Below are 21,889 nucleotides of genomic sequence, written 5' to 3'. Positions count from 1 at the left end.
TTTTCAAAATTCAAAACATGAAAGATGGCGACATCTTCAGGACGAGAGGCGAACTACAGATAATATTCACATCCTAACAAGTAAAGCACGCGGGGATTTCACAAATCCATATCGTTTCGTTAAATTGAAGTTCGATTAAAATCAGAAAATCGATATTTTTTACCCAGCCCTAATATTAATGATGCATTCACCTTATAAATCATGACACACTGCTCTCCCCTACAGGAAAGTAAATATCGGTTCAAGTGCATGCTTTTAAAAGTAAAAAATATCGGTATCGGCGATACTGGCCCTGTAGTAACTTGGTATCGGATCGACACCATATTTTTCCTAGTGTTAAGCACGCAAGTAAATGAAATCATCTTCACAAGCTCACATCTCAGCCGTGATAGACGTCATTTCCCATGAAGCATTGCGCGGTTGAAGTCCATGTTCAACCGTGTGGACAGCGTGTGTCTGCATGGCAGGAGCATGGCGCGGAGTGTGCTTTCGAGGACACGTTAGAAACTCCGAGTCAACACGAGTTCAATGTAAGCTTCACTGCACACACTCTCACTTCTACCGACTTTCTCTTTCTACGCAAACAAACAAAAACAAACAAACAAAAAACCCACAGCATCCATTTTGGTTGGTTAGCTAGCCGATTAGCTTAGCTATAATAAACTGCACAGTAATGTGTGTGTGTCCTCTGTCCGTCCTCTGTCCCGCCTGTCCTCTCTCATGCGTGTCTTCATCTAAATGTAATATTCTGTACAAATACTCACTGAGCTAAACTCTAATTCCAGTCTGTTGACTTGTTGATTGATAGCGCAAACTCGGAAGTAATAATGCAAATTGTTATAAAGGCTTATTAGGTGTTAAATTTGTATAGTTACACTACAGGAAGATGAAAGTAAGGTGATGTCAGATGATGTAGCTGTATCTTCAGTTTGTTTATGTGGGACATGCTGTTTACTGTGCGTGTGAAGCCACGCCCCCTGGTCTGAAGGTGAAGGCTACCGACTGCAAGGACTTTTTAAACGTCATTTAAAATTTTCTTTAAAACCGTTAATCCACATATAAACATTCAGGTACTAAAAGAGGACGACTAAAGGCAACATTAGCCTGGGAATATGCACTTCAGTGTTCAGAGTTTGTCGAAAATACCAAATGAAAGTGCATCAGTGCTATTATTAAGACACAGGATTTTCCTGTTTTAAGTTTCACCTTCTTTCACGTGATCACCGATTAAACAAACAGTATGCTCGAGGGAAAATAAATGATTTAGGTCATTTTTGTATACTTGTATCATTTTTTAAAATAAAGCAGTGAACTGGTTGCTAAGCAGATTTTCTGTTGCTAAATGATTTGAATGCAGACCTCATGGTCAGGTAGCACAGCTTGCATTTCAGCAAGCTACGAGCACTAATAAAATACATAATGATTCACCAAACTGTGTACGCAGTCTGCAACTGAGTCATGGAGGCGACGTGATACAAGTGTAGTATAGCTAGCTAGCTAATATTCAACTTGGGCGTTCACGTTATTGTCACAGTGTTTTTGCTAGCTAGTCATTTCTTGCTAGCCACCATTTCCCTTGAAGTACATTTTCTGCAAAACCACAAAAACTATGACCTAGCACAGGGGTGCCCAATCTTATCTGGAAAGGGCCGATGTGGGTGCAGGTTTTCATTCCAACCAAGCAGGAGCCACACCTGAGTCTGTTGAACGCCAAGATCAACTGATTAAACAGGTGGAATCAGGTGCGGCTCCTGCTTGGTTCGAATGAAAACCTGCACCCACACCGGCCCTTTGCGGATAAGATTGCTCTAGAACAACACAAACCAGTTCCAAATAAATGATATAACTAAGTTGATATATAGGTAACCTGCTTCTTCAACACCGCTCTCCCCATCATTACCATCAGCTAATTCAGAATTGAAACAGTTTATTTTTGAACACTTTGCTGCATCTGTCTTTTTCACACTTTCGCTGTAACATCTTTTTTCTTTCTCTGCATTGTTGTTTGCTGACCATCTACATACAAAAATTCCAACCAAACACACAAAGACCTGAAACTAGCCCAAAAGGTTCGGGCACTGGAAAAGGGAGATGTGTTTTTTATTTTTCTTAGCCTCTATGTGGGAAAGAAGATAATTGTGGTGTGCACATTTCTGATTTTTAGTATCTGCAGTATACCTTTCTTTTAATCATAGCCTGGTACAGTCATTATCCCCTCCATAATCCCCTTTTCCCTCTCCTAAACTTTGCAGTATGTTTTACAATATAAACAGTTCTGTACATCATAAATACACTATCTGCAGTTACACTTTCCCTTTGTCTGCCATAGCCTGTGTTTGCTGATATTGATTATATATCATTCTGATTATTTGCTTATAAACAAGATATTGGCGGCCACAGACTATTTTAAAACTAGTCCAAAATACACCATAAACGGACTTGAGGTTTCTACAAGCGGCCTTGTTCCAAAACTATCAGGATTTAGCATAAAAACTGCACACCTGGCAGCCTTATCTACATGCATCCACAAATGCTTAACATACTGTAGTACAGTAACTGTACCAAACACAGGTAGGGTCGTTCAAGTGGTCGTGGCCTAGTGTTATTAGTTATTAGTGTGCTACAGGGTGTACGGGTGCATGACATCACACGTGAGAGAGAAGGGAAAGCGGGGGGAAAAAACATTTAGAGGAAGGGAAAAACATGCAAGCCACCAGGTAAATTTCCAAAACGGGATGTTGTCTAAGGCAGGTGTTTTCAAACTTTTTATTCCCAAGGACCCCCAAATATTATGATTCCATGCAGGGGACTCCCTTGCCTAAAATGTAAAGCAACTATGCATTTGTATGTGTCTTTTATATAATGTAAAGACGTATTGCAATTCATACAATAAACGTACATCTGAAATTCTGTTTGAATAACAAATTTCTTTTATTATCTGGCAACTCACTATAGCTAAAAAATAATTCTCTAATAGTTTTCTGTAGTTTTTTTTTGTATTTGTGAAAAATTGGAAAATATTTACATTAACTGAACACTGTATCTTTTTCATGGTATTAAAGCACTGGTAGATGAAAATGCAGTGTGTGGTAACAGCTTTGGGGGTTTTCTCTTTGATCAGTTACAACACCACTGCACTTGCAGGTCATGAATTGATCCAATATATTTAATATGTCCTGCCCTGTGGTTCTGCCTTCAAGGGTTCTACGGAAAAGAAATTCCTTGATAAATTTGTCCTGACTGAGGAACCGAGTGTAGACCATAAGTTTTGCTTGATTTGCAACTTCTGTACTTTCATCCACCTGTAGTGCAAAATATTACTTGCACCTTTTCTAAAAGCTGCGAATCAATATCATTGGCCATGCCAAATATGCACTGTATTGTCCGACAAAGGCGTGCAATCTACTTTTTGTGCTGCTTCCATTCCAAATAATTCCCTGATGGTGTCTTTAGTAGCTGGTAATAATAATGGTTCGCCAATCGTGTGTGGCTTATCATGCACGATGTGGAGAGATGCCAAATATGACCCCTTTAAACTTCTCTCAGGGGCCGAGGCTTGCTGCCAAAAAGTAATAGTCTGCTACTAGTTAGGTTAAAAAATAAATCATGTTAAAAAAAAAAAAAATGTTCTTGTAAAAAAAAAATCTGTTTTTTTTTTTCCCCCCATCATTTTTTTTCTTCTAATCTGTTTTGCACTCTTCACTGGTGCTGCCACAAATTTTGAAATGTGCAGGAAGTATGTGGATGATCTGGCACTTACCCATGTGTGCCGTGAAGCTACGGTAACATCTTTGATACATCTGAATAAGTTTTATAGCTGGGTCCTTAGCATTAAAATGGCACTTAATCCAGATGAATGCAGTACTGTGACAGTGTCAGTGACATGAGGAAGTTTTTATGAAAAACTTCTTCCTATGTCTCTTCACCTGTTTGGACAACAGATAAAGTCTTTATGATACCACAAAGATGTGAGGAATCTGGATACATTCTAATGCACAGTGGGATTGTTGTAAAGCAGCAATAGTAAAAATAAATAAATAAAAGCAATCACCAAAATCTATTTTCGAGGTGTCTGAGAAGGATAGGAGACAATGATACGTAGTGATATATTCGTCCCACAGCTGCCCAGCATGGCATGGAAACCTGACACAAGCTGTATCAAACCAGAGCGTGTTCAGATACGTGCCTGCCCAATCATCAGCATGCACTGAAAACCCTCTCAATGACCACGCATCAGTTGTGTAGGAAGTTTCCCTTCAGCCTACTCGATTCACTCTTCAGATACTAGCTGCCTCACCTTAAGCCCCAGACGTAATTCTGGCAAAGCAGGAGTGTGATCAATTACAGAGCGCTAATATAAGGTTTGAGATCTAATAAGAATTTTAAATATGCCTATGCTATATGGCCAAAAGTATGTGGACATCTGACCATCACACTCGTATGTGGTTTTTCCCCAAACTGTTGCCTCAAAGTTGGAAGCACACACTTGTATAGGATGTCTTTGTGTGGTGTAGTTTTGAGATCTCCCTGCACTGGAACTAAGAGGACCAAACATGTTCTAGCATGACAGTGCTTCTGTGCACAAAGCGAGGTCCATGACGCTTGTACTGTGACAGTACCTACTGCAATCGATTCAGTACCTACTACTCGAGCATTGATCAGTACAAGTGTGTAGCATGACGTACTCCATCCACCATGTTGGGCTTGTCATGTGACCTACAACTTAAAAAGAGCCGACGTGCTGCCTTCTGCCATTTTTGATTCTGACAGCTCTTCCGCGACAGTCCTGTTGTCTTATGGGATAGCGCAGTGTGCACTGCTCCCATTCTGCGGAATCTCGGTGGAAGCAGAAGGTCATCCGGGTAATTCTCGTCTATTGTTTTATGAACACTGAGAATTCGGACATGCTCCTTTGGCATACTACTTTTTGCCTACTGTATAGTAGGGTAGTAGGAATATTCGGATGCAGACATGGTTTGCCAAACTCTTGTGGCTGAATGGACAGAAATCCCCACAGCCACGCTCCAAAATGTAGTGGAAAGCCTTCCCAAAAAAGTGGAGGCTCTTATAGCAGCAAGGGGAGACTATATCTGGAGTGGGATGTTCAGCAAACACATATGGATAAGGTGTCCACATACTTTTGGCTATATAGTGTATGTAGATTTTTTTTCTTTTCTTTTATCTCTCATATTGTGAAGTGTGTGTGTGTGAGAGAGAGAGATAGATAGATATATAGATAGAGATATCTATATAATCTCTATATCTCACACACACACTGTGTATGTATTCTTAAATGAATATGCATATGCAATTCAGTTTAGTTAATCTTCCATGTGAGTGGAATGAAGTCAAAATATTGCTATTAAATCTGTTGTGATGCTTGATGTCATCACCCACTCTTATGTGTAAGTGTGTTAAGGTAATGTAAGTCAGATTTATTAGAAAGCCAAAATGTACAAAGTTGCACTGAGATCTGTGAGCACCTTGACCTTATTCATACTGTTTACTCACATTGTTATGATATTAATTTTTATACAGGAGACACACATTAGGTGAGGGAATATAAAGGTTGTATTGATATTTTGTTTTCTCCCCTCTAGGCTGTGAGAGTTTGGGAATTTGAGGAATAGATGATGCAGCGTGTGCTGTGTCCTACAGCCGTCCCGTTGCGCTTTGTGTGCCTGGACCACAACATGAGGGACCTGAGTATCGGTGCACAGATCCTTCATATAAATCACTTTACTGTACGCTACTTCAGCTCCTCCAGCATCACCAGGAACTCCGAGTCCCACAAGACACGTCCTGAGGTTCAAACAGCTGCACAGAAGCATGAAAGAAGCCAGGGAGAAACAGGAGCCTCGCCACAGAGCAATAAAGACCTCGATCCACTGCAGGACAAATCAATTGGCCTCTATCAGAGGTTTAAGAAGACTTTTAAACAGTATGGCAAAGTGATGGTGCCGGTGCATCTTGTCACTTCCACTGTGTGGTTTGGGACGTTTTATTATGGTGCCATGAAGTAAGTGCAGGTCTTTTCTCTACAGTGTTCATTCAGTCGTAGCAAATATCTAACTAATTAACCAACTTCAAAATACATGTTTATTCCTGCAGGAATGCTTTAGTGATGTAATTTGTCCACATCCTCATATAAGCTAGTACTCTTTATTTTGAACCACAATGCTGTTGGATTCTCAAAACTTGATAGGTCAGAAGGTATTGGTAGTTCCAACTGCAAGGCAGAGCACAGCTTTATATTACTGCACTCATTCTAATACATTACTTTATTTTTTTAGTGACAACTTGCACCGATCAGCCATAACATTAAAACCACCTGCCTAATATTGTGTAGGTTCCCCTTGTGCTGCCAAAACAGCTCTGATCCATCGAGGCATAAACTCCACACGACCTTTGAAGGTGAGCTGTGGTTTCTGGCCCCAAGCTGTTAACAGCAGATCCTTTAAGTCTCGTACGTTGTGAGGTGGGGCCTCGATGGATCGGACTCGTTTCTCAAGCACATACCACTGCTGCTTGATCGGATTGAGATCTGGGGAATTTGGAAGGCAAGTAAACTCCTTGACCTCTTTGTCATGTTCCTCAAACCATTCCTGAACAATTTTTGCAGGATGCATTATCATCTTGAAAGAGGCCACTGACATTAGGGAATACCGTTGCCATGAAGGGGTGTACTTGGTCTGCAACAATGTCTAGGAAGGTGGTAAATGTCAAAGTAACATTCACTTGAACGCCCGGACACAAGGTTTCCCAGCAGAACATTGCCCAGAACATCACACTGCCACCCGGCCATCTACATGATGTAAAAGAAAACATGATTCATCAGACCAGGCCACCTTCTTCCATTGCTCCATGGTCCAGTACAGATGCCCATTGTAGGTGCACAGGGGTCAGGGTGGGCACTCTGACCAATCTGACAAGTTGCAATGCAGTGTGTGTTCTGACCCCTCACTGTCATAGCGAGCATGAACTTTTTCAGCAGTTTGTGCTGCAGAAGCCCTTCTTTGGGATTGGACCAGACGGGCTAGCCTTCGCTCCCCACGCGCATCAGTGAATGTCATTGGTTACCAGTTGTCCTTCCTTGGACCACTTTTGGTAGGTACTAACCACTGCATACCAGGAACACCCCACAAGACCTGCTGTTTTGGAGATCCTCTGACCCAGTCGCCTAGCCATCACAATTTGGCCCTTGTCAAAATCACTCAGATCCTTATACGTCCCATTTTTCCTGCTTCCAACACATCAACACATCAACTCCGAGAACTGACTTGCTGCTTAATATATCCCACCCCTTGACAGGTGCCATTGTGTAACAAGATTAATCATTCTTATTCACTTCAGCTGTCTGTGGATTTAATGTTATTGCTGGTCGGTATAAACCTTTTGCTGAGGTTTAAAGGCCAAATGTAAAGCTGTTTTCCTGGATAAAGTCTGTCAGCATTTCTCATTCAGACACACTTCACTGTCATCTGGAGTGCAAACAAATACAGTACACACTTATCAGCATGCCATTATAAACTCTGTATAATTGCACTATAAATGACTGGGCATAAAAATCCTCATCCCAAATGGTATCATTGCTAAAACATTTCTACATGGCTATTGTTGTTGTTGTTGTTTTTTTGCCAGAGGGGTGAATCTTGTGCCGTTTCTGGAGTACATTGGCTTACCGGACAAGCTCGTGGGTATTTTGCGAGACTCTCAGGGTGGATATGCACTAACAGCCTACGCAATGTATAAGGTATCAACTGCACTAATCTAATGCACAAAACATGAAGCTTGGCAAGTGTCAATTCTGTTTCACTTATCAGCTTTCTGTCCTGAACAGCTTGCTACGCCAGCCAGGTACACGGTGACGCTCGGCAGCACGTCTCTCTCTGTGCAGTACCTCCGTAAACATGGCTACTTGTGCACCCCTCCTCCCGTCACAGAGTACCTGCAGGACAAGATGGAAGAGACCAGAGAGAGACTCTCTGAGAAGATGGAGGAAACGAAAGAACGATTTTCAGAGAAGATGGAGGAAACTAAAGAGCTTCTGTCCGAACGCATGGAAGAGACTAAAGAGCGCTTCACTGAAAAAATGGAGGAGACGAAAGACAAGCTGGCTGAGAAACTGCAGGAGTCCAAAGACAAAGTGTCTTTACGGAAGAAAACGGATTAACAGAAAACGATGAATCTCAAAGGGTTGTAAACTTCCATGAATCACTTCTAAACAGTGTAAATGTGTTATGCATCTCAAACTTCCTGTTTTACTGCAAATCGAAATGATCCAAAGGGCCTGAATTCTCATTTATGTTTAACATTATTCAGTAAGACCTAGAAACCTGAACATGTACATAACTGATGAGGGCTGATTTCTATTTCTGCGTCAATGCACGTAGATGTGCTTGTATGAAGAGAAAAGAGGTTTATAGAAAAATAGAATATTACCACAAAAACATGGAAACAGTCTACCTTTCAAAATAAGTTCAGGTACATGACTAGACCTCTAAGACCACATACCTTTATTCTAAAAGCCAATTAACGGTACACCACATATACCTTTCCCAAGTAAAATGTTCTCTCTCTCTATCTATCTATATATATATATATAAATAAATAAAATTACACACACTATGGCTAAAAATGACACAAAAAACCCAAACAGATGTTCTCTTGACAAGAAAAAGAAGTTTGGTACCTTTATGTCTGAGAGCGTAGATATTTGATGCAAACCGATAGTAACTGCTATCAGAAGCAATTGAGTGTCTCTTGATCTTCAGGAATTTATTTGTGCACGTTTTATGTGGGGTCTGACTACTGCTTCATCTGAAAAAGCAGGAAAGCGCCGTTTTTATTGTAGAACGTAAATGGCTACCGTGTAGACATAAACCTCAGCAGTCAAGCAGACGCTGAACAGGGGAGTGTATCTGGGAGTGCACTGGGTTTGGGATCAAAACTTGAACAAGATTAGAATTGGCACAAAAGACAAAGGGGACAGTTTCTCTTAGGAGTGACTTTCTAAAGCACTTTTATGCCCCAGTGTCAAACCAGTAAGGAATAATTGGGAGATGGTGAAAACTTGAGGCGTTTCAGTTGTGTGCGATTGTGCCCTGTGATGGGTTGTTACCCCGTCCAGGGTGTCCCCCTCCATGTTTCCTGTGTCTCCCGGGATAGACTACAGGTTCCCCACGACCCTGTGTAAGATAAGCGGTGCAGAAAATGGATGGATTCCTACAAATGATCCTCAAGCGCAGTGGAAGCAACTAAACTTTTCATTTCATCCAGCGCTTTTCTTATTCTCTACATGCTGCTTTGGCACATATGACAATTTCTCCCTATATTAGGAAAAACACCTCAGCTGGAGTGCAGACAGACTTGTTTACACTGTATTTTAATCCATCTCACTTTGTGACACTACCTTTTCCTCAGCCACAGGTTCTTCCATCCCGTTGTTCAAAGGCAGTTTACGTCTTACCCGTTTATAACACAACGTGGTGCATCTACATGCTGGATGAAAATAATAAAATGCTTCCGTATGAGCAGAGCAGGACAAGTGTGATTCTTCTCTACTAATACTGTCTGAAAAGGTTTAAGTAGCATCCATGTTAAAAATGATACTACCCGGGTCTCTCTCTATTGACGAGTATTACAATGGCACAATTTATGTATAAAACTTGAAATAGCAATAATCAGTAATGTATTGTGGCTCGCAGAGCAAATAAAGATATTTAATGAGTATTTTAAACATGGAATAGTTGTAGTAAAGGTTTGTGGATGAAGGCGGGTGAATTGAATCAGAGGGAATCAGCGAAAGCCATAAGTGTATGTGGAGATTAAACTATTAACAAAATAGTCAAAATCCTGATTTATGATTGAGCACACATTGTGTGGGGAAAATGAAGCTAAGCACAGTCTTCTAATAAACTACTTTTGTTCATCCTTACCCGAGTTTAATTCACTGGTCCCGAGTGTGAACACAGCAAATGGATTTGCAGCTGTATTCTCGGTGTTATTACAGCGTCGCGGCAGTGAAAGGACAGACACACTAGTATTTTTATGTTTTAATGGTTTGCGCTGTAGTTTGACCACAGCAGTACAAGCATAAAATCTTTGACTACAACAGCATTTAGAGCAACGTTTTTTGACTATTTTGAACTTTTTTTTTCTGAAAAAGTATTGCAATAACAGACCTTAGGCCTAGAACCTAGTACATCACAATTGCTTAAATAAAAAGAGGCAAAATACACATATTTAACGTGTCTATAAACATATGCATGTACGTGCATGCAGAGATACACGTACACGCTTATGCATACACACAAAAATGCTGGGGTACAATTTTTGTAAATAGAAACTAAAAATGATACAAAGTCCATGACGGAAGCAGTCCGGTATTGACCAATAATGCTGAAAAGCTACGGTTAGCGGTGGTGTGCACAAGCATCTGATGCTTTGAGGAAAACGAACCGAGACGTAACCGGTTTCAGTCGGCGCTCGTAAGGGTACAGCCTTCTCCGGTTTTACAAATCACACCACAGACCTCTCAAGGCTACCTGCCACGGAGCACTGGAGAAATGAAATGGCGTTGCTATGTACATTATCTTCAGTTCCATTGATGTGAACGTGCTCAACAGTTACAGTGGACACCCAGCAGGGTTGTGATTTATAAAATAAAAATAAAAATTGAATAAAAACCCCCATTTTGTTCCGACATACCACGCACACAGAATGTGTGAAATAAATAAGTAAGAAATAAGAATGGTAGAAGTGTCAGTGTAGTCGCTGTCTGGAGAGATTATTAAAAGAATGGAAGCATAGCATTGCATGGAAATTTAAGACTGGTTATTACGTGGTTACAAAGTACCTCAAATCATATCGAATATATGCACTTTCTAAACAAAGTCCGGACAGCGATTGATGGTTTTTATGCGATACAGACATACTGACATCCCCAAACGAAACATCAAAGTCTCTGCTGTCCTGATTTGAGTATTTCTGCACGTTTTTGTAAGCTGCTCCTTTATGAAACTTGCTTTCATCCTGTCTGTGTGCAATGTAAAGCATGTCCATGTCCTAAATCACCAGTTCAACCATGGGAATGTAGGGACTTTTGTTGTTGTTGTTGTTGTTGCTGCAGTATTGTATTGGTGAAATGGAAAGAAGCTGTAGAAGTTTAAACATTTAATTTAGACGTCAACAAATGTCATGATGCCCTGTTCATGAAGTGTCATCACTGCTGTGACTTTCTGAACATGATCTAAGTTTGAGCTTCCTCTGGATGCCAAATGATTGTACGGAAGCGAATCCATTTTGTAAACACGATTAAAAACGTTAAAAACGATGCTCATGTTGCAGTTTGCTAGCTAGTTCAACGCCTCCATCAGGTCGTGGGTCAAAATGTTTGTGGTAAATGTGAAAATGTTACAGTAAACTGGAACATAGATTTGCACTGGTGCACCAATTCTACCATTAAACTGCAAATTATACAAAGTTATGTTATATGGGGTAGGATTTAAAAAAAAAAGAAAAAAAAAAAAAGAAAAGAAGAATATTCTATTTCAAGCAACTCTCTTGTCCTAGAACAACTGCCATTCATACTGTTAATATTGTTATTATCCATAAGAAAAATAAGTAGTACTTTGTAATCATTCTGTAATTCATATTTAAGTATTGTTTGCAAACCTCCTTGTTTAAAAAAAAAAAAAAAAAAAAAAAGAGAAAAGACAAAAGCACATTTCGACTGTAGGCATTTACAAACCTGATACCACTGTGTTAAATTTTTATACCATCTATACATTATATTACACTATTAACAATATCTTTTGTGGTTTCTACCCATTGGGTAGGATATGTGTGCATAACATGTTCAAGTTATTTACAGCACCTTACAAAAGAAAAAAAAAAAAGAAAAAGAAAGAAGAAGGAAAAAAAAAAAAAAAAAAAAAAAAAAAAAAAAAAAAAAGGATCGACAGACCAGAGAAATAAAAAGCACCGTTGGAAGTGAGGCACACCGAAGGTGGGAGCTTAAAGAGTGCAAGTGGGTTCCTACGTCTGCTCAAAACGTGAACATTAGGCACCGAGTTAGCTCACATCATACGCACATGCAAAAACGCCTCATTCCACGGACAACAAAAACGAGCACTTGTTTGTAGAGAGAACGCCAATCAGACAAAGCGAGGCAGGAAAAGCCGAGTGGAGACGGTGAAATGGTGGTCGTTATACGAGAAAAGGGTCAACAAAGTGTGGGCCAGATCGAAACCGATTGGCGAAAGCAGCAGCAGCAGCGATAGCAGCAGCATTAAACAGCACAGATGAAGGATAAGCTCCGAGAGCTCTTTGGAAGAGTTAATGAAGGGAGAAAACATCTGACCGTAACACTTTCAAGCAGCTCAGTCAGCACCAAGCAAAGAGAAACGTTGTTCAGTCTTTCTGCAAATGGTGGCGCTATTCACCGAGTCCATCTCAACCTAGTGGAGATAAAATAAGAACACGATGCGTGGGGTAGCTGGCAGAAGCCCTTACTAAATGCTGGCATTGCAGTAGAAAAGTGTAAGATTTGTGGACTTTTGGAGGTTCAGGTCTCCACGTACAACTCTAGAATGGAAGTAAAATAGACCAAACCTTGTTTACTCGTTTGATCCTTGGCTAGTTTTAATTTGTGCCCAAAACACCTCCTGGTTAATGAAGTGTGCAGATAGTGGCTCTGCTTATGTAAATGCTTAACAGAAATCCTTTAGGTCCTCCCGAACACTGCTGGACACTGACCAGACCTAATCCTGGACAAACACACAACCACACACACACACACACACACACACACACACACACACACACACACACACACACACACACACACACACTAATGATTCAGAGAAAACTAGTGTACGTACATCCTCAATATATGATCAGGGAACCAGCCCTGAACATGCATACTGAATGAGCTGGCTTTCTAAACAAAACACACACGCTTGAGGACACTTCGTAATCTGGGTCTCGGTTTAGTCGGTGTCCACTAAAACTAATTCTCATAGTCTTTCAAGTGTACTTCTAGGCAGTTAAGGCTTGAGGTCAAGAGCCAGATTGAGAAAGCAGGCTTCATAATCTAGCTGGATAAACTAGCCTACAGGTCACATCGTCTTCATGAATAAACTTTCACACACACACACTGTACCGGACAGCCAAAGACACAAATTTATGGGGCAGTGATACTCAAAATCTACTGACAATGTTGAACCAAAGGGCAGTTGATAAGCATGTGGCGTGTGAAACAGGCTTCAACTGAACAACAAACACAACGGACGTTTCAAATGAATCATGTTTGTTCGTGTTCAATGCACTAGATGAAGAAAAAGGGCTAGAAAAGGCAATTCTCAGTCTTTAGCGCTGACATTAAAGGGATGTGTTCTGCACTACAAGGCAAAAGTTCCTTTGGGTCCTGGTCAAAAAATAAAAATAAAAATAAAGCAACATCTAAGAGCTCAGAGCTTTTGACTGGCTAACTAACCCGCATTTAGTCAAAGTGTCAGCTAACCAACGGCCTGCGTGCATCCAATCACTCGCACCACTTCGGTGCTGACCGCTTTCTGTAAACTTCTACAAGTTAAACGTAGCACCATGGTTTGGATCTGTTCGCCAAATACCCACAATGCTATGGATTGAAAGTAAGAATATGATTGTATATTACAGAGAAGAGTGCAGCCTCATGTGATGGAACTAAGGGCATGTATCCTTAGGCATCGTAGACTGCCAAGTTTGGATCAGTTCGGGTCTTTTTGTGCAGTGCGGCTGAAATCTTACATGAAGACCTGCCCTGCCACTGATCGTTTACTGCTTCTCCATGAGCCGAGGTGATCGAGACAACTCCTCAGAGTGAACAAACACGGACAGGAGCGGGAGTTGATCTCAAAATCACCACGTTTTTCACCTGAACCACAGGACAAACCACTCGCGTAAATACCGACACATCGGAGAATCGAACAAGAAGGGACTAGCGGAAAAGGCAACCGAATCAGAGGAAGGCTGGGTTAATGAGATATTACAGTGAACAACCTTACTTTAGCCCTTAGCTTCACTGTGTCACTAAACTTGATTATCCTACCTATCCTAGGAGATGTAGACAACACGACAGTAAGGGCTATGTTTGTATGCTTGTTTCATTTTTTTTTTTGCTCACTCTGGTTACTATGGCACCATCCATCACAACGCTGTACAGATGGGGATCTGTGGCAAGAAAGGGACTGAAAGTGAAAGAGTGCAAGAATGGGCAGCATTAGCCATTTCAAGTAAGGAAAAGCCAAGAGAAGCTTCCATCCATGCTGAACAAAGCACAGGATAAAACACCTCGCATCCATCAAACGCTCACTCTGATGAGAAATAAATGCCGTTTTGGTTTTTGTCACGGGCCAAGTGCAACACGTATAAAGGATTGCAGTTCATAAATCAATAACTTTAAAAGCACGACCATGACACCTTTCCCTCATCGTGTGTGGTTTAAGCCTATTAGAGAGAAACAAAATGATTTCAACACTGCTACAGGAGAAAGAGAGTCTTTCAGATGGTTAGATACTTTATGTAAAAAAAAAAAAAAGAAAAGAAAAGAAAAAAAAAAGGCTACACTCAACAAAAGTAATTACTTTATAACCTTATAACATTTCTGCTTGTAAAGTGACAATATTAAGTGAAAGTAACATTCTGTTAGCATATATCTGACCTCAAGAGGTGTCAAAGTGTCTGAAAGACTGAGGAGGACTAAGAGCTGGGAAGGAGGATTTTTAGGCTGGATATAAGTAACTCTTGTGCAGAAGTAAGGAGAATACCCTACCGCTTCTACAGATCACCAGCTTTGGAGTTTCCTTAACAACAAAGACCATGCATTACATTTGCCTCTTCTCTTTCCCCACAATATAGATAGTGCAACTTTTGTGTGATTTGATTTGAACGTATGATTGCGAGTCTCACGCCAGGCCCCCCCCACACACACACAAAAACCTTGGCACTAGGATTTGGATTTTTGTTTCAACTACTTTTTAAAAAAAAAAAAAAAAAAAATTCTTATTTGTGTACAGATCATGGTCTTGGAAAACTTATTCTCAACCTCAACTCCCATCCTAAACCTGCAGATTGTGCAGTCTTGGTGTTTTGTAGGGCACATGACCAAAAAAGGAGTAAAAAGAAAGGGGGGAAAAATTAAAATAAAAACAATAATAATAATAATAAAAAAAAAAGCTTATGTGCTAATATCATCATCTCCCATTTGAATGTAATACACAAGTACAAAATAGCGCTACAAAGCTTTGCTATGTCTTTTTATGAGAGAGACAGTCAATAAAATGTTATTTTGTAAGCTTTGCTCCGCTTGGTTCCTTCTTGTAATGTGGCTTTGCTTTTGTAGTGAAGACAGACACATTTTATGTTGTGCATGGGAGTGTCCAGAGAGTGGCCACACCCCTTTGTAGCCAGTAAGCGGAGAGGGTACGGAGAGCCGACCTTACACTAGCTCCCCTCTCTGCATGTCCTTGGCTTTGCTCAGGACTATTGTGCTTTCCGTGCTGCCCTGGCGCGTCCTGGCACCGGGCACAGTTGGCACGGAGGAGGACTGGTTATTGCTGTGCTGGTGAAGGTAAAACGCCGTGCCTGGGTAGTGGCCCATGACCTCGCTGTAGGCAGGTGGAGGGCCCTCTGTGCGTCCGTGGGCACTCCAGTTGGCGGCGCTGACGCCTGTGTTGGTGCTAGGTGGGCACGGGCCATGGCTGTCCATCAGGTCACTGTCGAAGACCGTGCGGTTGGGTGGTGCTCGCACGGACTCGCGGTTCAGCTCGAGCTGTTGCTCGGGGTTGCGCAGCTGCAGCGGGCACGGGCCCTGGTACGGCGGCGGCTCCTCTCCATCCGAAAGTGCGATGGTGGGCGGCAGGTCGATGTGTTGCTGCAGGAGAGGGTAGGTAGGCTGGAAACGGCTAAAACGATCTCGCTGCAGGAATGAGGGAGTGCTGAAGCGCTCACGAGGATGAGGAGCATACACCACCTGCAAGAGTGAAAAGAATGAAATGTTCATAGTCAGCAGCAATAGTGTTGCCAAAAATACTAAATGTTTGGGTGGCTATAGAGGGGGAAAAAGTGCCAGAACAGAATAAAGTAACAAGTAAAACATCCAAATTAAACTTCTTAAAACCCAGACGTATTTCTAGACTATATTCATGCTGCTACTACATCGTAAAACCAACATATAGCCTACAGCGTGTCCTCTGACACGTCTGTGCACTCCAAAAGCCTATCGACTAAATCAAAAAGAGAATCACTCATCATTCTCATGAACAATTTCTGTATATTGTATCAATTCCCAAATGTGATTGATTTTCGATCTGGGATGGACTGCTTACTGTGTCTCCTCAACCCTGCTCTCCTAAACCCACCACTATTCCTCCACTCTGGACTTGAATGTTGGGCCTGAATGTGAAAAGCATGCTCCATTGTCACCATATGGACATAAGGAAATAAAGAATATGAATAAATAGATAAATAAATGCAGAAAGACCTAAATTCATATAAATAGATAAATACAGAAAAATCTGAAACATGGATAAATACAGAAATTAAAATAGCATTTTTGTTTATGATTTATTACGCCAAAACGTTTATTCTTTTACTTATTTTCCATTTTGCCTGAATAATAAACTTTGGTTAACTAGAGACAACCAAGAAAATGATCTGGCTAAGCCGTTTGCTTTCCCCATTCAAACCAAATGAATGAACAGTGCTTAAGCCTATAACCTCCGAAGTCTTTAAAGGCTGCAAATCTCTTAAATCAAAACCAATGTAATCCCCAAGGCTTTTAATTTTGACGAATATAATTTCAGAATAGTTTAAAAAGCTTTTTAAGGATCCAAAGTTAGTATTCTTGTTCGCATTAGTTATTAAGTGTCTCATTGGAAGGGCTACAGGGGTTTGACAGAATAAGGTAATCTCATACACACACTTGCTTCAAACACCTCTGGCTCAGCTTACTAATGGCTCGTTATTAGCCGATGACCTTATTTAAGCAAGAAAACCAATAAGCACAAAAATGAGTAAACGATGCAAGGAATGGAGGCTCTAGAAGCAAAGAGGGAAGAAGTTTTACATCTGATTAACACCATTTACGCACTGGGCTGCGATCGATTAATTGATGGGACTGCCATCATATGAAGCCTACATATCCAATTTGAGAAACTTAAGCACAAGGTTTACATAAGAAGACATTTCCTACGCTACTAAATAACAGAGCTTCATCTAGAGAAAGAAGGCCTGCATTTATGCACAATCAAATTATTCAATTTGTGGGAAATCTCCATGTTGGCCAGCCTATAAGACAGACAGCTTTGTTTTATGGGGCTGCATTTCAGTTCGAGCCAGGGTGGCTAATGAGGGGCAATTTGGAGCGAGAGGCAAAGTGTCTCGTCTCTCAGACAGCTGTCTAGACGCTGCCAGAGGAGAAAGCCAGTGATTAATGACGCAGTGAGAGACGCAGGCATCCAGACAGAGACTCTCAAAGCCACGTACACTTGGGGAAATGTGCTGCACACCCCCAGAGGGACACAACACATGTGCAATGATTAACAGAGAGGCCCTGCATCAGACACTGACCCTCTCCTCCCCCTGACCTCACCAAATAAGGACTCCAAGCGGCACCCCCCACTCCTAAGCACCCACACAGACACGCACACCCACACACAGAGTTAATGGTCTCACCTCTGAAGCTCCTTGTCTGGATCCACTATCTGATGGCCAAAAACATCCCTCCTATCAGCAGAGACAGAAGGTTAATAGAGGAAAATTCAGTTTTAAACAAGATAGATCGCAATATAACAAATACTACAGAATTAACACATTTAATGCCATTTTTAACACAAAATGGATCCATTTATCAAACATGAAAAGCAAAGCAAAGTGTCACATTATCATCAGGAAACAAGTTAAATACTCAAAGTCATGGAGTGAAATGTATTTATTGCAGTGTCACTGTTAGCGGATGCCTTGTGGTAGAAACAAAGAACAATCTCCTCTGAATCCAGACAAAGCTCAAAATACTCATTAAAATAAAACCCCAAACTGCTTGTTTATGCCCTAATAGTAATGCTCAGCATTAACATGTGTGTGGTAAATCAAAGCAGCAGAGTGCACCAGACTGTGTTCTCCCTCCAGACAGTGTCTCTGCACTCGCTCTCCCCCTCAGTCCACCCCCTCCCCTCATGAATAAAAATGAAAGCGACTCAGACGTTTATCTGCCTCTCCCGCACGCTGCAGCAGCCAGCGTGTATGTCTGGCTCTTCGCTAGCGTCTAGACAGAGCTGGGCCAAATTTAATCATTAAGGCATGTCTGGGAGCAAGAGTAGTGAGGATATTTATCAGAAACACGCCAAATGGGATCTTTGGCTAACATATAGTGCTTAAAGTCACATTCGGGCTCTGTCGAAACAGAACGGTACGCCTTAATCAAATCTCACAGCTGGAGGCAACGTATTTGTCAGGCTAGCTTGTCAGGTTTTGAGTTTACTTTGCCAATACTTCTAACCCAATACTGCCTCCAGGTTCTGATAAGTAGGCGAATACTTGTGCAGGTCTTGTGTTTAATGATGGTCTTCTACAATGATTTAGAAAGCAAATCTAAATTTTCCAGACACTGTCCAGAGATATATGCACACTATATTGATTAAACAAGGCCGAGTCATGTTTATGGCTGGCAGTAATCCGCTAATATGCATACTTCGACTGGAAGTGAGGGATGGAGCGCTGTCATGTCTTACCGGCTGCAGTGGGTGCTCCTGCCTCCTGGCCTGGCCCAGCCTGCTCATCAAGGACCACGTCGAGAGTTTATAGTGGTTCAGAAGACAGATAATCACCACCACCATCACCATCATCACCACGATTATGATTATTATCTGCACAAACTCCAATTCAGCTGGAGGGAAGAGAGAGAGAGAGAGAGAGAAAGGGGAACATTTTTAATTATAAGGTTACAGACGCACACGCAGCAACAAATCAGGTTTGATCATCATTTCTATTAGAAAAGGACTGCGGGGAAAATGCGATTCTTGTTCTGACCACAGGATGGAAGCACAGAACAGCAGAAGCCTGGCAAGGCCGATTGGGTGCGAAACGCACGTCAGGAACAATTACTGTTCTGTTGTACAGAAGGTCTCAGACATAGACAGTCAGAGACTTGTATGATGTTCAGCTGTTGAAGAAGGCTCAAGTGGTTCAAAATGAATAGAATGTGATATGGCAACACTGTTCACCTCTCCCTTACTCAAAAGGCGCATACACACACACACACACACACACACACACACACACACACACACACACACACACACACACACACACACGCCAGCCAACCACATGGACAACAGGTCTGCAATATGCAAAAAAACAACCTTCTTATATATACAGACCCTGGCATTACCCAGACAGACAAGCAGCACGTCTGGAAAAGCAAGACAATGGCGGCCTATCTGTGGCAGCCAGACAGCTCATGGCTTTAGAGCGGGTGCTGCGATATCCCAGCATGCCCCCGAATGCAAGCCCAATCTGATTAGGCTAGACGCTGAGGCTGATGCAGGCCTCCGGCTCGGCGAGACACGGACCATTTTGGAACTGTTGGGTCTGCAGAGGGCATGTTTTAAAGTGTCAAACAGAGATGCATTATCTTCTAGAGCAGACTGAGTGTACTGTCTGAACAGCCCGGCTGGAACACGTGCCACAAAATTGCCTGCAGTACAGCATCTGAGCAGACAAACACAGCTTTTCTCCAAATTTAGGCCATGAGAGCGGATGCGAGGAAGGGGAGAGCAGAGATTAGAGAGAAAGGAAATGATTACGAAAACAAGACAGAAGCAGGACAGAGAGAGAGAGAGAGAGAGAGAGAGAGAGAGAGAGAGAGTCATTCGAGCTGTTTTGCACACTAGAATTATCAGTATTCTGACTAGCAAAAGGTGAACTAGACAATATGAAAATCCTCTACTGGGTGTAAGGCATGTACAGACACTTATACAAATTGATTTAAAGCTACTGAAGGAGTGGTGAATATGCTAGGCCAGTGAGGGGAAAATGCAAAAAGACTGGTTACACAGGGGCGGTGAAATGGACAATAGCTCAGCCTTTACTGCTAGCGGTCAGAGGTTTCAACATTTTTTTAAGCAGAACTTTAAGTGGAGCTACTGCACATTTGTTTCCGAACCGATATATGTCCCATTATCTGTTTGTAAAAATAAAAGAATTGTCCAACAAACCTAATGCAACTAATAATACACACGTAACGCTATTGAAACTACCAATGTTATATGGGTGAGCTGCTCTTTAATGAATCTTTTTGGGGTAATACAGCATCGTTCCTGCTCGGGAATTGTCCAGCAAATCTCAAAGATTTCACCCCGAGAGCATGTGTTAATATCTCCAACATTTAAACACTATGGCAGGCAAAAAATGCAAGCTTTACGGTGTGTAGTAAACAAGGGGTTTCTTAAGAATCTAATCATCATGCATGTAAAATGACTCATGCGCATTAAAATATAAATACAACTCTGTAGTAAACAACTAGTTGATCCTAGTGTGTTTTATGCTATGACTCAGGGGTCAAAAAAACAGTACACATGCATGCTAGAGAACACTTCGACTGCACTACATTTCTATAATTACTCCATTCGAGTCATTACAGATCGCTCCCGACATATCAACGCATAACGCTACCAGCAGTTAGAATTATTCATCATACGCCGGATCTAAATAGGGAAGTTTGGGTGAGAGGGAGCATCAGTGATCAGACTGGGCACGATGTGTATATTCCCAGCTCAGACTGCGAAATCCTCTTATTCCTGCACAGGCTGATTTCACACTGGACCTGCAGCTCTTAGCCCAATTGCACTCTACAATCTAAACTAAACTTGCAATCAACCTAGAGATGAATATGATTCATTACATGCACAAGCAGGAGCTTTCTTGTCAGGTTCATCTTAATCCATTTGTCCTTGGTCAAACAGTGAATTTACATGTGAGCGGTTTACAAAATGGCTTGAAAGGGTCTGGTTAAATGAACAAAGCCCGGCTGCTCTGGAGCAACCCGGAGAGAGAGAGAGAGAGAGAGAGAGAGAGAGAGAGAGAGAGAGAATGAGAGAGAGAGAATGAGAGAGAGAGAGAGAAGAAGATGGGTTTTGGCACTTCAGCCTTGCCTTTCATTTAGAGATAGACGGAATGAATAAGGAACAAGATCTTCAGTGAAGTGGCACTACTGGATACTGGATCTCCTGTCCTGCCCTAGATAACACGGGCAATGCCATCCCCTCTCTCCCTCTCTCTCACACACGCACACACACACATCCAGCTGCCATCATTGCCATGGAGACACAGCCCTCAGCATCCGTACCTACAGAGACACTGAACACTGACATGGCACACAGACACGCACATTCATGCAGATGCAGACACAGATTTAAACAGAAAACACAGAGTGAGAATGAAGCAAAGAAACATGGGCAGACTGGGAAAACTACGTGCAGACTACAAAAAAAAAAAATCAAGGAGAGATAAAGAGTCAGACAGAGTGGGTGCTGGGAGAAGCATTAGCCCGTGATGCCAGCGGCAGCCAGTGTTCAGTGCAGCAAATCAATCAGCCCTTTTACGGTCAGCAGGCAGAGCGCAGCTGACTGAGAGCTGCCAGACAGTGAGCCACTAACAGTGAGGGAGTGCCAGACATGAGCCGTGTGAGTGTGTGTGCGCGCGTGTGTGTATGAGAATATGAGACTTGTTTTACATATGCAGGGTAACTTAGGAAGGCTGTACCATATGCTTGGCCATCATGTCAAATTTCACCTAACATTTTTATTGATCACAATAACAGTTCAACACAATGATCTAGAAGGCCTGA

The 21,889-nt window shown here is 41.8% G+C and overlaps 2 protein-coding genes across 5 annotated transcripts in view; one reads left to right on the top strand and one right to left on the bottom strand.

The window, feature by feature from the left end:
- The first annotated feature begins 380 nt into the window (after positions 1–380).
- fam210ab (family with sequence similarity 210 member Ab) lies at positions 381–11,335 on the top strand. Its single transcript, XM_017472607.3, has 4 exons — positions 381–530; positions 5,601–6,019; positions 7,642–7,753; positions 7,841–11,335. Exons 2-4 carry the CDS (start codon positions 5,631–5,633, stop codon positions 8,171–8,173), a joined length of 834 nt encoding a protein of 277 aa, XP_017328096.1. The 5' UTR covers positions 381–530; positions 5,601–5,630; the 3' UTR covers positions 8,174–11,335.
- A 359-nt stretch (positions 11,336–11,694) lies between these two features.
- Positions 11,695–21,889, bottom strand: part of ldlrad4b (low density lipoprotein receptor class A domain containing 4b) — an 83,850-nt gene continuing 73,655 nt past the window's right edge. For all 4 annotated transcript variants that reach the window (XM_017472581.3, XM_047156322.2, XM_017472587.3 and 1 more), the window contains 3 exons: positions 18,774–18,928; positions 17,719–17,769; positions 11,695–16,015 (listed from right to left, as the gene is read on the bottom strand). In XM_017472581.3, the coding sequence (XP_017328070.1) occupies positions 15,482–16,015; positions 17,719–17,769; positions 18,774–18,928 (740 nt within the window). In that variant the 3' untranslated portion in view covers positions 11,695–15,481. The remainder of the gene's footprint in view (positions 16,016–17,718; positions 17,770–18,773; positions 18,929–21,889) is intronic.

The sequence above is a fragment of the Ictalurus punctatus genome, chromosome 1, assembly GCF_001660625.3.
Source record: "Ictalurus punctatus breed USDA103 chromosome 1, Coco_2.0, whole genome shotgun sequence".
Classification (NCBI taxonomy): domain Eukaryota; kingdom Metazoa; phylum Chordata; class Actinopteri; order Siluriformes; family Ictaluridae; genus Ictalurus; species Ictalurus punctatus.
This window is presented reverse-complemented; position numbering and strand designations above follow the sequence as displayed.

Excerpts from the sequence above, each read along its gene's own strand:
- fam210ab (XM_017472607.3), top strand. The coding sequence starts at position 5,631 with ATGATGCAGCGTGTGCTGTGTCCTACAGCCGTCCCGTTGCGCTTTGTG. Across the intron at positions 6,020-7,641 it reads TTTTATTATGGTGCCATGAA|AGGGGTGAATCTTGTGCCGT; the intron begins GTAAGTGCAGGT and ends TTTTTTTGCCAG. Across the intron at positions 7,754-7,840 it reads CAGCCTACGCAATGTATAAG|CTTGCTACGCCAGCCAGGTA; the intron begins GTATCAACTGCA and ends TGTCCTGAACAG.